At 37.2% G+C, this 16,976-nt stretch overlaps 1 protein-coding gene across 2 annotated transcripts; it reads right to left on the minus strand.

The window, feature by feature from the left end:
* Window positions 1–1,796: 1,796 nt before the first annotated feature.
* Window positions 1,797–16,976, minus strand: LOC140144425 (CMP-N-acetylneuraminate-poly-alpha-2,8-sialyltransferase-like). 2 transcript variants are annotated; one of them, XM_072166236.1, is made up of 6 exons: window positions 16,742–16,976; window positions 15,369–15,552; window positions 14,014–14,116; window positions 11,892–12,004; window positions 8,108–8,194; window positions 1,797–2,374 (listed from the first exon to the last, which is right to left on the minus strand). In XM_072166236.1, the coding sequence occupies exons 1-6, from the start codon at window positions 16,887–16,889 to the stop codon at window positions 1,909–1,911; spliced, it is 1,101 nt and encodes a 366-aa protein (XP_072022337.1). In that variant the 5' UTR covers window positions 16,890–16,976; the 3' UTR covers window positions 1,797–1,908. The 2 variants fall into 2 exon arrangements, with proteins under 2 accessions (XP_072022337.1, XP_072022336.1); XM_072166235.1 differs by lacking the exon at window positions 1,797–2,374 and adding an exon at window positions 5,730–6,323.

The raw sequence follows: 16,976 nt of genomic DNA on the forward strand, positions 1-16,976 counted from the left end.
TTTGAGCAAAGATATGAACAGTTGAAAGTGTTTCCACAACAATAGGCAACAAAATAAATGATTTCCTTTGTTTGGCTGCATTTGAATATCAATATTTGGGACTTCTGACTGATTTTGCTTTATCACATCACATATAAGGTGCATCTGCTGTGGAGTATGGGCAAAATAATTATCGGAGATTTTCTTGCCAAAATTTGACAATCGAAATTTTGTAAAGCATTTACAACACTAACATAGATGTCGAAAACACATTTTTGAAGATCATCAGACATTTGGACATGAACGTTTTGGTCTACACCATGTAAACGGTTTTGGTTGGCTCGTTGGTTTCAGACATTGTCTTCTTCATGATCTTCTTTCCTTCAGAAATGCCCAAGGATGCAAGACATTGTTTTGTTGAATGATGTGTTGCAGAAGCATAGGCGTAGATCCTGGGGATGGGGGATAAATCCCCAATATTTTGCTAGGGGATGGTCCATACAATCATCCCCCCCAATGTTGACGCCTGATAATGGGTTTCTGACCAAATTAACCTCATATTTGCCCATTTTAGCCCCAAAAGTGCAAATTTTCGTGCGCTTCGTGCACATTTATTCAACTTTTACACCATATCTCACCAGTTTAGCTCCAAAATAGCACATTTCTATCATAAACTTATTCTGTCGCCAAAAGGTGCTGCATTGACTATACTTTAACATTTTTTTCAAACTCCATCTTCCCCAATGTCAAAAAGAAATCTACGCCACTGTGCAGAAGCATTCTGATCTCTACTTACATTGGAAAGTTCGATTCGAATTCGAAGTTCACGTACTCTCTTAAGTTTTAAAAATATGTATAAAAGTGAGTTGTTCTCCAGTTATGTATAACTTATCATATTCTAAAACTTATACTTAAAATTATTATTATGTTAAAATAGTAATCTTTTAAGACCATTGCCAACATTGTCTGTCTCACATGTCTTGTTCGATCTTCGTCTCATCATGTCCTTAATCGTGTTTGATTGTGACTTGTCCTAAGTGTATAACTTTTGTAGGGTGGCCACAATTTTACGAGCTTTGCTCTGTTTGGCCTCCCACCACATGACTTTGTTTTTCATGAATTTATCTATGTTGCTGCTTTAGTGGTAAATAAATAAATAGAAAATATAAAAATAAGTTGTACGTAGACCATCTTCTGCTCTCGCAGTCAGCCACTAGATCGTGGTATTTGCACTTCTTCCTAGCGCATGATAGGTTAGTCAATTGCTTATTAAGGATTCTTCCAATTTCTGCAGTTGGTAATTCTTCACATCGAAGGATTTCCAGATTAAGTCTTCAGATTTATGTCATTTTTGACATCGAGGTACCTGTAATTTAGATGGGCTTCTTCTTTGGTCTTTCTTTTGTGATAAAAGCTCTTACCTATCGACTCAAGAACACTGGGTTTTATCCTGTCCTTCTATAGTCTGTATACCTTCCTCGAGTCAGTAAAGTAACATAAAATTTTGAGATTTTCTCAACAACTGTTATTGCAAGGAATCTGTTATGCTAGTTGGATTATGTGCATCATTTCCTTTCTGAAAATGTATACTTTTATATACTTCTCATCATTACATTTAGAGATACAATAAAAAACAATATCTAAATTACTGACTCGAGGAAGGTATACAGACTACACCTCCAGGTTTTGGTGTACAGACTGGCTCGACGGCTCGACTTACGTCTTCCTTCAGTGGAAGATCATGACTGCGATGAATTATTTGATTTCTTTCTTTTTTTAATATCTCCAAAGAAAATTTGAAAAAAAAACCCAGCCTATAGATAGCTTACAAACGGACTATATATTTATTGCAATAGGTCTGCCAAGGTCAATTTCACAGACAAAATCTTCTGTATATACTTGAAATATTTAGTATGTTTTGGATCTTCGTTAATCCGTTGAGCAATCATCGACATGGAATTTTAACATTCCTAACTGATGCATAGTCAGGTATAGCCTTAGTTCATAGTTGGAAGCGTGAATTGTTGTGTCTAGTTTAACGCTGTTGTAATAATGATCTGGAATAGTTTGACCATCCAAAGAGTTGCCAAAAGGCCAGAACCCAAACAGATGCACTACTGAGCATAAATCCAGGGCACAGGTCACGAAATAAAATCCAGAAGTCGGACGGCGATTAAGTCCGTATCTTTTCCAGAATTGTTCAATACTGTAGGCATGGTCCATATTCCCTCTGACTAGTGTTAATTTGGGATCATTAAGTAGTTGAATAGCTTCATTGGTTCTGTTTATTAAGCTTATATCTTCCGCTGGTGTCCATAAAAGGCCTTCTTGGTCCACGAGCTTTGATTGCTTAAAATTAGCACGATCAGAAGCCTTCGTCAATCTACCGTAGTATCTAGTTGAGAAAACATGAGAAACAATATTTAGATGCAAAAGTGCTTAAATATGCTAATCAACAATTTGATGGCGTGCAATCATGGCAATCGGTCGTTTAGATTGGAGGTATGGTTTTGCAAGACATACAGCTTTTTACAATCTGATCTTGATCAGTTCACTGAGTGGTCCAAGGGTAATTCGCTCAAATCAAATACCTCCCAATGTCAGGCCCTCCAAGTTTGCTTCAGTAAAAACAAACCCCAGGATGGCGACCTGAGAATCGGTACAGAACCACGGTCATACTTCACGGAGGCCAACGTCCTTGGCAATATCTTCACAACAACCTCAAGTGGGACATCCAGGGTTAATAACATGCTTACGAATAGGTAATTTATGCAAAGTTCCCTCAAGAGGTTTGGCTTTGTCAGTGAAGAGCTGATGTAAGACCGATTCTTGAGTTTGCCAATGTTGCGTGTCATTCTAGCCTTTCTATTAAACAATCCAAAGAACTGAGATCCTGGGAGGAGATTACAGTTCATATCACGATGCGCTGCTTAGCTGTAAACTTGGCTCACTGTCTGATAGGAGGGTGGAGCATTGTCGTAGGTTTGCTGAAGGGCTGCCTAAAAATGAATGAACACAGTCATTAATCCCTCCTAGTCCTACGAGACGTCAGAGGCATGGTCGCAATTTGCGTATAATCCCACAATATTTCCCAATTCCGTGTCAGAACCGAACGCTTTCGGCTTGGTCACATCCCATATTGTGTTGATCTTTTAAACCAGTAATCTCCTCTTGGGATTGTTCTTCAGTGCCCTGAATGCCCGTATAATCCCAAAATTTTTCCCAATTCCGTGTCAGGACCGAACGCTTTCGGCTTGGTCACATCCCATATTTTGTTGATCTTTTAAACCAGTAATCTCCTCTTGGGATTGTTCTTCAGTGCCCTGAATGCCCTGAAAGGCGCAGATGTTATAATATTTTTGTCATGTTTTGAAATTTAGTATATAATATATATTTTGATGTTGTTCAATATTTTGGCACATCAATATTTTGTGTTCAATTTGTTTTGATGCCTTTTAAAGTTCTTATGGTGTTCAACCTTTTTAATGTTTTAATAAGTATATTTGAATTATAGTTTTACATGTAATTTGGCCACATGGCCACGATATGTGATAAAATAAAAATACCGATAATAAAAGACATCTTTTTTTATTTAGATCCAAAAGGCCAGAAGCCAAACAGATGATGCTGACACCTGTGGAGGTCAAAGTGTGACATTTGACCTTTTTGCTATAGAACCGTATGTCACAGGAATTGCAAGCTATCAATTTGACCCATTTAACTTTTACCTCATGCTGCCCCCCCCACACACACACAAAACACTCACAGATAATTGAATTAGTTGGCCAACCAAAATGTATTGCCTCTGGCCCATAGATAACACCTATATAGTCAAATATTTGTCAAATATCTTGGAACCCTGGGTAAAAAGTATATTATTAAATGAAGTTATTTCCTTTGTTCATATCAATTAGCGCTCTTTAGCAAAGTCATAGTTCATTGAATTTACATCCGGATGACAAAACAGGCGAAATCAGTAACTTTTTGCACAAGATTTGCAATTTACCCATGGCTCAGTACCCGTACCCGTACTCATGGCTTATTTTGACTTCGGACCCGTACCAGTACCCGTACTCATGGACTGGGACCCGTACCCGTACTCATGGCCCGGGACCGTACCCGTACCCATGGGTACCATACAGTGCATAGCTAAATGCATGCAGGAAAGTGACAGTCAGAGTAGATCTACTGACTTCCCACTCATGAATCCCACTGCACTGTGAGTCCTATGATCATAATCAAAGCAAATCTAGGTTACATGAGATGGGGATGAGTGGGGAGTAATTTACACATTGAGCCACATAGCAAGTGCCCTAAATTTTAGCCTGGCCCAGGGCCATGAAAAAGGTAAAAATGTGTATGCTACATACAGTGTTACCTACATTAGCTTATATTGTGACAGCCTCCAGCCTGATGTGCACACTTTATGCCACCCATATACATGTATTACAATACTACATGTCGCATTCACCATGTTCACACTCTGACTGATACGGAAAATAAGCAGCAAACTGGAAAAACATTTCAAGAAATTGTCTTTTGTGGTGAATTTCATTAAGTTATCGTGTTCATAGCTTTTATTCAACATTTTAATACGCCCCATCCAAATACACTCCCCTACATGCACATCAATTGCACACATGAAGAACTACACTGATGCATTGAAAATTCCCTTGTTATTTGTTAGTCTTTTTGCTGATGTTCTAATACCATTTTACAAGGGTCTACCCCTTGTAAAGATGCAAACAAGATTTTACATAAATAGCGCCATCATTGTTCAACCTTTTTTTTTAAATGACTCAGTTTTACATGCTATCAAACAACCGTGGATAATGTGACTGGTGTGAGCAGTGAACACTTTCCGCCATGCACATGTACTTGGGATAGTGCATCAGAGTCACATGAATAGAGAGTTCCTTTACCCCCACCTGTAAAGTATTAATAAATCTTGTTATCCTGATGTACATAACTAATGATAATAATTATACTAATACTAATGGATAGTCTGTTGTGTGCCAGGGATGTGTGGATGTGCATGAAAGGCTCCACTTATTTGGAAAATTGACAATTAATTAAAAGTCTACAAATTTTGGATCAAATTTGAGATCCAATTAATGTTTTGAGATAGATAATAACTTGAGTGCTATATCGCTAATAAATGTATGTTGAAATTAGTATTGCGCAGTCTGGGTGTCCATGCATACAAAGAAATAGCTTTTTCATTTGCATGAATTTTGCATCCCAAAATATGCCACCTTTAAGCTAGATTCACTAATACCATATATCTTTTTGTACTTGATTAATTCCTAAAAACCAGTTCTGCAACTTTCTGTAAATAAGAGTACTTCTTAGCAAATAAAAATGTCTCAGCATCTCATGGCACACATACAACTTAAAATGTATGATTATGACGTAATAAATTTCTCTAATGTTTTTGGTGCGGAATGTAGTTTTATTCATTTGTTGTGGCATAAATGACATTAAAGAGTGTATTTACAGCAAGATATTGCTAATATATTAATGTTTAAATACCAATAACAATAGCTTTGTTTATACCCATACCCATAATATAACCCATGTACCCGTACCCATGGACTGTACCCATACTGGAACCCGTACCCGTACTCGAGTCCCAATTTCCGTACCCGTACTCATGGCTCCGTACCCGTACCCGTACTCGCACCCTATTTTGGGTTCGGACCCGTACCCGTACCCGTACTCATGGACTGGGACCCGTACCCGTACCCGTACCCGTACCCATGACCTTTGACCCGTACCCGTACCCATGGCCTGGGACCCATACCCGTACCCGTACTCATGGCTTGGGACCCGTACCCGTACCCGTACTCATGGCGGGTCCCAATACTACAAGCTACTACAAGTCTGTCGTTGAACAATCGTCGACATGGAATTTTAACATTCCTAACTGATGCATAGCCAGTAACAGCCTTAGTTCATAGTTGGAAGCGTGAAATGTTGTGGATAGTTTAATGCCGTCGTAATAATGATCTGGAATAGTTTGACCATCCAAAGAGTTGCCAAAAGGCCAGAACCCAAACAGATGCACTACTGAGCATAAATCCAGGGCACAGGTCACGAAATAAAATCCAGAAGTCGGACGGCGATTAAGTCCGTATTTTATCCAGAATTTTTCAATACTGTAGCCATGGTCCATATTCCCTCTGACTAGTGTTAGTTTGGGATCATTAAGTAGTTGAATAACTTGATTGGTTCTGTTTATTAAGCTTATATCTTGCGCTGGTGTCCATAGAAGGCCTTCTTGGTCCACGAGCTTTGATTGCACAAAATTAGCGCGATCAGAAGCCGTCTTTAATCTACCGTATCTAGTTAAGAAAACATGAGAAACAATATTTAGATGCAAAAGTGATTGATGCAAAAATTTGATGGCGTACAATCATGGCAATCTGTCATTTACATTGGAGGTATGGTTTTGCAAGACGTACATCATTGCTTTTCAAAATGATGCTGCTCAAAATTCCACTTCTAGTTGTTGAAAATACGTGGATGACCTGACATTTGCAGAGAATGTAAATGGATCACAACTCTCCAGCTTTTTACAATCTGATCTTAATCAGTTCACTGGGCGGTCCAAGGGTAATTTGCTCAAATCAAATCCCTCCAAATGTCAGGCCCTCCAAGTTTGCTTCAGTAAACATGTAAAAACAAACCCCAGGATGGCGACCTGAGAATCGGTACAGAACCACTGTCATACTTCACGGAGGCCAAGGTCCTTGGCATTTATCTCCAAAACAACCTCAAGTTGGACGTCCAGGTTAGTAACATGCTACCAATAAGAGGTTGTTTATGCAAAGTTCCATCAAGGGGTTTGGCTTTGTCAGTGAAGAGCTGAGTGTCGTTTTGACGTTTTCTTATTTAAGACCGATTCTTGAGTGTGCCAATGTTGTGTGACATTCTAGCCTTTCTGTTAAACAATCCAAAGAACTGAGATCCAGGGAGGAGATTACAGTTCATATCACGATGCGCTGCTTAGCTGTAAACTTGACTCCCTGTCTGATAGGAGGGTGACGCATTGTCGTAGGTTTGCTGAAGGGCTGCCTAAAAATTAATTAACACAGTCATTAATCCTTCCTACGAAACTTCTGAGGCATGGTCGCAATTTGCCTATATTCCCACAATTTTTCCCAATTCCACACCAGGACCGAGCGCTTTCGGCTAAGTCCCATCCCATATTTTGTTGATCTTTTAAACCAGTAATCTCCTCTTGGGATTGTTCTTCAGTGCCCCGAAGGCCCTGAAAGCGCAGATGTTAAAATATTTTTGTCATGTTTTGAAAGTTAGTATATATTTTATATATTTGAATGTTTTTCAATATTTGGCACGTCAATATTTTGTCAGCAATTTGTTTTGATGTCTTTTAAAGTTCTTATAGTGTTCAACCTTTTTGATGTTTTAATAAGTATGCATAATTGAATTATAATTTTACATGTAATTTTGCCATATGGCCACGATATGTGATAAAATAAAAAATACCGAAAATATCAGACATCTTTTTATTTAGACATTAAAAGGCCAGAAGCCAAACAGATGATGTTGACACCTGTAGAGGTCAAAATGTGACATTTGACCTTTTTGCTATAGAACCGTATGTCACAAGAATGTCAAGCTATGAATTTGACCCATTTAACTTTGACCCTTTATGCTGCCCACCCCCCTCCCACACACACACACACACACCCCCCCACAGATGATTGACTAAGTTGGCCACCCAAAATGTATTGCCTCTGGCCCATAGAAAACACCTATATAGGCCAACTTTTGTCAAATATCTTGGAACCCTGGGTAAAAAAGTAAAGTTGATGTAGAGTTGAGCACAAAGAGACCGTAAGTCCACTTGGCTCCTCAACATGTATACACTAAGCGTATAGTTTCGTCCCGGGAGTTTCGTATAGTTTTATACATGTTCAGGGGCCAAAACAAATCTTTCACAACCTTTCATGATGTTTTCACCCTGGAACATGTATTAAACATTATGAAACCCTAAGAAACTATACGTAACTTTAGTGTATACATGTTGAGGGGCCAAGTGAGTGGACTAAAAGGTCTTCTTGCGCTCAGGTATTCAAATGTTTACCTGTATAATATTTACCTATATAATATGGACGGGTTCAATGTTGTCATGTTAGTTTTGCTGCCAACATCTTTTTCAAATCCTGCTATTGAAGCCAAATTGAATCTGAAATAAAATTGAATTGAATAAAAATAACAAAAATTCCAGAAAAATATAAACTCCCCAACAAAAGTTTGGAAAGTTTTTTCAAGTGTCTATATCTCATATTATTTGCGACGTGTTCATGTCGTGTTGCATATCAATTCGCCGGCGAAGTGACGTAATAATTGGAGTAACTACCATAGCAATTCGCCATCGAAGAGACGTAATAAATCGGATTAACTACCATAGCAATGGGGTAAAACAATTTTTGAAATACCGCGCTGCACTTGTACGTTCACGCGGTACCTCTGCATTGAACCATATCAAGCTGATTACTCGCACCTGTAAGATTAGTATATTTGAAAGGACCGGCATTGTATTTAATCTATGATTGCAGACATACACAGGTGATGAGTACAACCTGCTTGTAGTGCAGCGCGATACCTTCAATACTTGTTTTACCCCACTGCTACGGTAGTTAATCCAATTATTACGTCACTTCGACAGCGAATTCGCCAGCGAAGTGTTACGTGTAATCCGATTATCACTATGTCAACTGGATCACGCTTTTGAGTTCTGCACCACGATCGAAATGATCGGAACTCAAAGCCTATGACATGTACTACCAATTCTAAGATGTGTGTGATCCTGTTACTAGGGAGTTATGTATACCACTTCGCTGGCGAATTCGCCGTCGAAGTGATGTAGTTAATTGGATTAACTACCATAGCAATAGATGAATGCAATTTTGACTATATCGCCCTGCGCTACAACGTTCACGCGGTACCGATACATTGAACCATAGATGTCAAAGAAAGGCTGATCACTCGCACCTGTAAGATTAGTATCTTTAAAAAGAGCGGTATTGTATTCAATCTATGTTTGCTAACATACACAGGTGATTAATGCAATCTGCTTGTAGTGCAGGGCGATCTATTCAAAAATTGCATTCATCTATTGCTATGGTAGTTAATCCGATTATGACGTCACTTCGACGGCGAATAGGTGAAAACAATTTTTGAATATATCGCGCTGCACTATAAGCAGGTTGCACTCATCACCTGTGTATGTCTGCAATCATAGACTGCATACAATACCGCTATATTCAAAGATACTAATCTTACAGGTGCGAGTGATGAGCATGATATGGTTCAATGCGCGCGTCAACGTACTAGTGCAACGCGGTATATCAAAAATTGTTTTCACCTATTGCTATGGTAGCCGGCGAATAGATAGCTACTTTGTTTCCCTTTACAATGACATCACATTTGAAACAATTTTCTTTTTCACGCCTGAGTAAACGTCTTATGATTTTAGTGGGGTCTCAAACAGAATGTGCCAAATTGACACATTATACTGTTCAGCAAGCTGCAATCCCATGGAGCTATTAACGATGGAGAGTAAATAGATTACGTAACGCTATTCATCCAAAGGTACCTTTTGTTCGGGAGAAAAAGTACCTTTTGTTGTCATACAACCCACGGGGGTGATTGAGTAGCCGATAGCACAAAAGGCACACTTTAGCCGTCGATGTACAGTTCCTTATCACCCACCTGAATTTAAGCGTTTCATTTAAATAAATTGAATGCTCTTGCTGATCGATTACACATCAGAATGTATTCGCCAGCGAAGTGTTACGTGTAATCCGATTATCACTATACCAACTGGATCACGCTTTTGAGTTCTGCACCATGATCGAAATGAATGATCGCAACACAAAGTCTATGACATGTACTATCAATTCCAAAAGGTGCGTGATCCAGTTACCAGGGAGTTACGTAACCACTTCGCTGGCGAATTAAGGCTGCCAGGTCCACGTGTCTATAGTACTGTATAATGGTAACGTGTATGTAACATGTTTAGGCCTATACGCTGGCGAAGTTACGTAATAATCGGATTAACTACCATAGCAATAGGTGAAAACAATTTTTGAATATACCGCGCCGCACTGATACGTTCACGCGGTACCTCTTCATTGAACCATATCATGCTGATTACTTGCACCTGTAAGATTAGTATCTTTGAAAAGACAAGTATTGTATTCAATCTATGATTGCAGACATACACAGGTGATGAGTGTAACCTGCTTGTAGTGCAGCGCAAAATTGTTTTCACCTATTGCTATGGTAATTAATCCGATTAATTACGTAACTTCGCCAGCGTATAAATGGTTTTTTTCACACATTTCTATCTAATTCTATTTTAAGCAGGAGCTTGGCATACAATCAGTGGCGTAACCAACGGGGGGGGGGGGGTGAGAATTCTTGGGATTGGGTGAACATTATATGGGTTGGTGATGGTGTCCATTAGCCGCGACGGGTACCCAACTATCCCACCTAAAATGTGGGATGATGCGGCCTTGAAGGGTATTATAAACTGCATTCTATCACCCGTGTAACTTGTTTGAATTATTCATTACAATAAATATTCAGTTCATCACTAACAAAGGCTTGCACACCTGAAACCATTCGTATTTAAATAAGGCTACCACATAGAAGTGAACTCATTATGTGTTGATATTAATATTTAAGTATTGATCCAGTAAAATAGTCGCTTCACGGCAGTTTGATTGACAGTTGCTAATGAGTTTGGTACCCTAGTAACGCTTACTAGTCGCTTAGCCTAAAATTTACATACATGTGCACGACAACGTTGTGCGTACTACTTCAATAGTGAAACGGACTTATCCCGTAGTTAACGGTAGTTTGATTGACAGTTGCTGGAGAGTTTGGTACCCTAAATTTTTCCAAGATGGCGCATATTGACTGCCAATTATTCGGACCCTTTCCGGCAAAAATAAAGCTTATTTAGCCAAAGTCGACATAGGGGCATCGGTTATAATATTTTCCTAAGATATTGAGCTAACTGCTCAGCTACTTGATTTTTCACAATATGATAGTAATGGAAAGAAACGGCCAAATGTTCGCCGTTTTTCGCAATTTAATTTTTTTTAAACGATGACGTAAACATGCATCACCTCTTCCACAGGTCAATCTCTTTTACAGCGCATGGATAAACACGCATTGAAGTGTGTGACTGACTTCATTTGCGCAAACGTGTGGCTTATCCTATAGTATATTATTACTCGAGAATCCTTGGTAAAATTGAATTGAATTGAATTGATCTGATTCTAACCATTTGGAGAGGTTGTAGGTACCATATGAATTCAATATTTCAATGGACTATTTCAATATTATGTAATGGCGATACAAACTAAAAAAATGTTCAGCTTGTCACTCCAGTTCGATTGCCTGGTAGCATAATGCTACAGTACACAATATATACATAAAGTAGGCCTATATAGCAAACATAAGATTTTTTTTTCAAATGGCCAACTACTCACTGGCTGTAGAATATACTGCTGTCACCCCCATTTTGCCCTTTTTACAAATTGGATTTTTTATTGATTTGGGGATATTTTATCCAGAATTTTCTTTCACAATAATTATGTTGAAAATTCCAATAGCTCTCGGATGACACAAGTTTTTAAGGACATATTTCAGATAAATATAACTTTCTATATAGTGCTTCGTTGAAAATAGTTAAAATCACCATTGACTTAATGAAAAATTAAAATGCTCGGTAGGAACCTCTAAAATTTGTTCAAAACGTATAATTTTTTTTTCATGCAATGTTTTTACCCATAATGTACCAAATGAGAGGGTAGCCCATTAAAAAAATCTTAATTTTAATTTTTTCAGATTCACCCTGTAATGGGTACCTTATAACGAAGTCCTGGTCATCAATAACTCTACCACAATTTGATCCTCTCAATATTCCGCTGCTGCCGACAACACTGCACGATTTGTAAGGTGGCTTCGGGAATTGGTTTGTCTGTAACGACCCAGGAAACACAAAATGTTTTTAAAACGTTATAAACGTGTTTAAACGAGCATTTTGGCAACACTCAAATACCATAGTAATTATATTAGTATGTCTTTCATCAAGTTTCAATGTTATTAACGCCTTAAAGACCCATTCAGTGATCCCAGCGCAAGTGTAAAAAAATTAAAATTGTTTATAAATTGCTTAAAAGTAAAGGATAGGTCATTCTAATTGTCATTTGGTATTTTTGAAATGACAAATTTGGCAAAAAAAACGAAGAAAACAGCAGTACTGATGAAGTTGAAGCCCCATTCAAATACATGTAGCTAATTTAGATACTGTCAGTATCTAAATTACAGATTCGTGTAAAATGTCTTATTTTGTCTTAAATACACGGCTTTCGGTTGAACCACTTGCAGGCTATGTTAGAACATCTATGCCAATAACAAAGGTACCAAAATCTGAATTTTGATGATTTTTACGATCGTCCGGATGAGCAAATCACTGAATGGGCCTTTAATGTACGGTTTCCGTCAAATATTAGCAATAACTGCCGACAAGGGCATGTATGTACGACTTCCTGTTATTATTCATTCAAAATGATGAAATAATATTAGTATTAACTGCCGGGAAGGGTTCCTGTCCATTTAAAGCTGAAATAACAAAGTAAAGTGAAAGAAATCCCACTGGTTATTTTGGCCATTTAACATGCAGTTCTATGGGAGGACATAGTGTCATAATTTTATGAATTTGTCGAACCAAAGAATACTTTCGTCGACCTTTGCTCTGTTGACTTACAAAGATAACAAATTTAGGTGCAAGTTGGGACATGTGTAAACATTACAAATATGCTAAAAAATCAGGTTTAAAAAATTAACCAATTTCATATTATAAGATATACTTTTTATAACCCGACATTTAAAAGTAAAACATTTTTTTTTTGCTGGGAGGAGTTTGGATAAATAAAAACAATATGCACAAACGTGTATGGGAGATGATAGGTGCTTTTTTATTTGTTTGTTTGATGTAGATTAAACTAACAATATGCGCAAAAAAGTATCCTTACACTTGGAAAAATAATCACAATTCCAAAACTGAACCATGTTGGAATAAATTAGTTTTTTAATAGATGCACTATCTAATCCTGCACATTATGACATCACATTGAATCCAATGTGTCCTCAAGAATTAAAGTTACAAGCAATTGAACAAACGAAGGTCCAGTTTTAAAAGTGACAAACTGGCCTATACAAGGCGCAAAAAGATTCCAACAAACGCAACAAAGAGACAATACAGTTTCTTCAATGAAGCTTTATTTAAAGCAGTTTTATTTCAGTTTTTACTTCTCTGTACTTTTCATAACTTTCATTTTATTTGTCAGTTCTTTTGTTTCAGTTTTCTTTTGTTCCTTTTGTTTTAAATTAAAGGCACGCATAAATTAGCCATTCAAATGCTTGTAACTTTGCTTCTTGAAGTCACATTGGATTCAATGGGATGTCATAATGTGCCGGATGAGATAGTGCATCTATTAAACAAATACATTTACCCAAATATGGTTTACTTTTAAATTAAAATTAGTATTTTTCTTACAAGTGTAAGGATACTTTTTTGGCGCAGTATATATTGAAATCAATCATATATCAATCAAATTGTTTCAGCAATAAGCATAATTATATTTAGCGTAATATGGATAGGTTTGATTTTTGACAAAGGGTATTGTTTTGATGTCAATGCTGGACCGTTCAAAATTTACGCCAATGGGAACTGGGAGTTTTGACAAACAAAATCAAAACAACATTTCGCGTTCCTCCTCGTGTCCGCTAATAAAATCGGACCCCACCCCCGTTGTTTTACCCGCTTTTCATTTAAAACTTAACAATCCCTCTAACATTCCCTCCTCATGGTTCAAGTAAAAAAAAACTCAGATTTCCCCCACAAGATCCAAAAAACTTTGGCTCCCCCCTCAAACCCCCACTCCCCCCTGGTGTAATAATCAAACGGTCCCTTACTACCTTTACCTTGTGGTATATACCTTCAGATGCGTCATTCTTTTTTCGATGTTTTTGTGTTAGCATTATTTCATCATAAACAATCATTCTCGTTTCCTTTGTCAGAAAGAAGCTGTGCAGGTTTAGAAAAAAACACAAAATTAACTTTGTTTACAGTTGAAAAATGTCATGACAAATGTCATAGTGTTGGTAATGAATTATGAATATGTTTACACGTGATAACGATACCTTTTTTAACTTAATGCAATCCTAAGTATGAAGTATGGGAATGCCAGGCTCACAAATACACTATTTATTTGTTATTGATAGTGATTTTTTAATTACATCAATATGATTAATAATGTAGTTTACGAAAGACTTCAGTTGTTTAAATTGACTATTCACTCACTTCGCTTCAACTTGAGTGATTTTGGTCTGTTCGTTGACTTTATATAACAATATAAATCTCAAAGGTTAGCCACTATTTTAAACTGTTGCGATTTGGTAGTTCACAGCATCTTGCGAATGGTAGTGAGCTTTGGCAAAATTGCATCGATCATTTCATAGCGAGTGTGTAGAAGAATTCAAATATCACAGATATACTTTTGTAGGTCCTGTGGTTCTTGGTTATGTTGTAAAGAGGGCTGAAACAACAACACTTTTGTAAAACGTACATAACTCATTAACAACAATAAATCAAACAAGTTTTCACAGTATATGATTTGTAGAATGAACTTTTGCAAAACATCAAAGTGTTATTTTTCAATCATATATTGATTTAGATAATGAAAATCGATATTTTTTTTTTGGCTACTTCGACCAACAATACCTAGTGTAGGGGAGGAGATATGTTTAAGTGACCGCTTAAGGTCTCTTGCGGGGAGGAGGTAAGTTTAAGTGACCGCGTATGGGTTCGAATTTCTACCAGCCTAATCATGCTAATCATGAAGCGCCCGTGGCCGAGTGGTTAATGCACAGGTCTCGTAAACCTGATGTCCTGGCTTCGATTCCCAGGCGGGATCACTTTTTCTACTTGTCTCCTTTATTATTTGCGACGGCGAACCTGGTGAAAAGTTATGTTTATTAATACCTAGTGTACCTTTAAATATAAGCTTTAATATGTGATGCGATCAAGCAAAATCAGGCGGAACTCGGAATTATTAAATTTTCAGATTCTTATAGGATAGTAAAAAGCATTTACAAAGCTGCATTTTGAAATAAACCCTATTGAAATTTAACAACCAGTCCAGAGATATGAGCAATTAAAGAGTTTCCCAAAACCATAGAAAACAAAAGGAAATCTTTCTTTTGTTTGGCTATATCTCAAAATCAATATTTCCGAGTTCCGACTGATTTAACTTGATCGCATCACACCAGTGTTCTACCTGAATAACTTAGTTCTGTTAACATCATGTCTCCATGGCTTTGCAAGTATACTGGACACATATGCAATGAAATTATCAGTTTCATTGTGAGAAAGATCATAAAGATTTTTCATCATCGATTTTGCCGTTTTGACAATGATCTTCTCAGCTTGACCGTTTGACGTTTCTTCGGCAGACGATGCAGCTTTGATAAATATATAAACACATCACGAAATTATTATTACCCTCCTTTATGATAAATACAAGGTGTCCCATAAAAATGTAACATGTAGAAAATGCACCACATTTTGTGATGGTACAACAAAATAATGGGGTCTTTTTTTCAGAAATTATTTAATATGTTTACTATGATGATATTGTTTACTCGCAAATAATTTTTATTCACCTTCACCTAGGCATTAATAATGCTTCATTCTCTGCTTGCGATCCGCGTTTTTCAGCTTTTTCGCTGTATTTTGACCATTTATCTCATCGTGTTACAACGACATAGCACTATTTGTATATCTACTTCCTGGTGTCTAATTGGAGCTTGGGATGTTTCCAAGCTTATCGTCTAAGAAAGAATCTGATTTGTCAAGTATCTCACTCGCATACAGCGGAAAAACTAGAAAAGGAATATGAAGCCCCAAATCACCTCTGCGTGAACCAGATATTATAAGTGGTCTTTCCGCACTCTGTATACAATCCAAAAGCTTCAAAGGTTTACACGTAGGGCGATATTTTAGGTTATATGACTAGACTATATTCCAAATAACACACAGGAGAAGAAGCACCCTAAACAAGGATTTAACCCTTGGCTAAAACAATACCCTAAACAGGTGTTTTCACACCCTAAACAGGGATTTTATTCCTTGCATCAAATTTCATACCCTAAATTTCATTTCCGCGTATATTAGCAATTGCAATTTTGCTACCCTTTGTTCCAATATTTCATGTTTTTGACACCCTAAACGCGTTACGCGCGTATCGTGCTTACCCACGAAAAACTACCCTTTTTACGCGTTTTCATTATCGCGGATGGTGTACAGGCCACAATGGGAGTGACCCCCCCCGGGAGAAGAATACATAACGGTGTAAGAACTGGGCACTAGAAATATATTTAATAATTTACTCAAAATCTAAGCAGTAAATTTAAAATTACAAATAGCAAATAAAAAGCCCAGTCTTTATACTGAGGGGCTTTAATCTACATGATAAAACTCTTTAGGGTACACAGATCCAAAATAAAAGATATAAAATAGTCAAATATAGACAATAATAGACATACCCCGGTGTATTTATGCATTATAGTGAATATAGTCCCTTGTTATTATTCATGGTAGTATAGTATAAAATGATATGATATGACATGAGTAAAATTTAACCATACTTACAATTCGCATTTCCTGTTGTTGACCTCTCCGCAATAAATCCCCCGTAGTTCATTATCTTATTCAGTGATTTGTTCGATGTCATCCAGAACAATATCACGCTTACGAGACATACTAAACAAATAAATAAATATATTCTTTTTACATTCATTTTGAGTCATGTATACATAAACATAAACATAATATCAATTATTGGCCTATATTCACGACATAAACGTGCCATTCCGGAAAGCAAATT

The sequence above is a fragment of the Amphiura filiformis genome, unplaced genomic scaffold (genome assembly GCF_039555335.1).
Source record: "Amphiura filiformis unplaced genomic scaffold, Afil_fr2py scaffold_54, whole genome shotgun sequence".
NCBI classification, from domain to species: Eukaryota; Metazoa; Echinodermata; class Ophiuroidea; order Amphilepidida; family Amphiuridae; genus Amphiura; species Amphiura filiformis.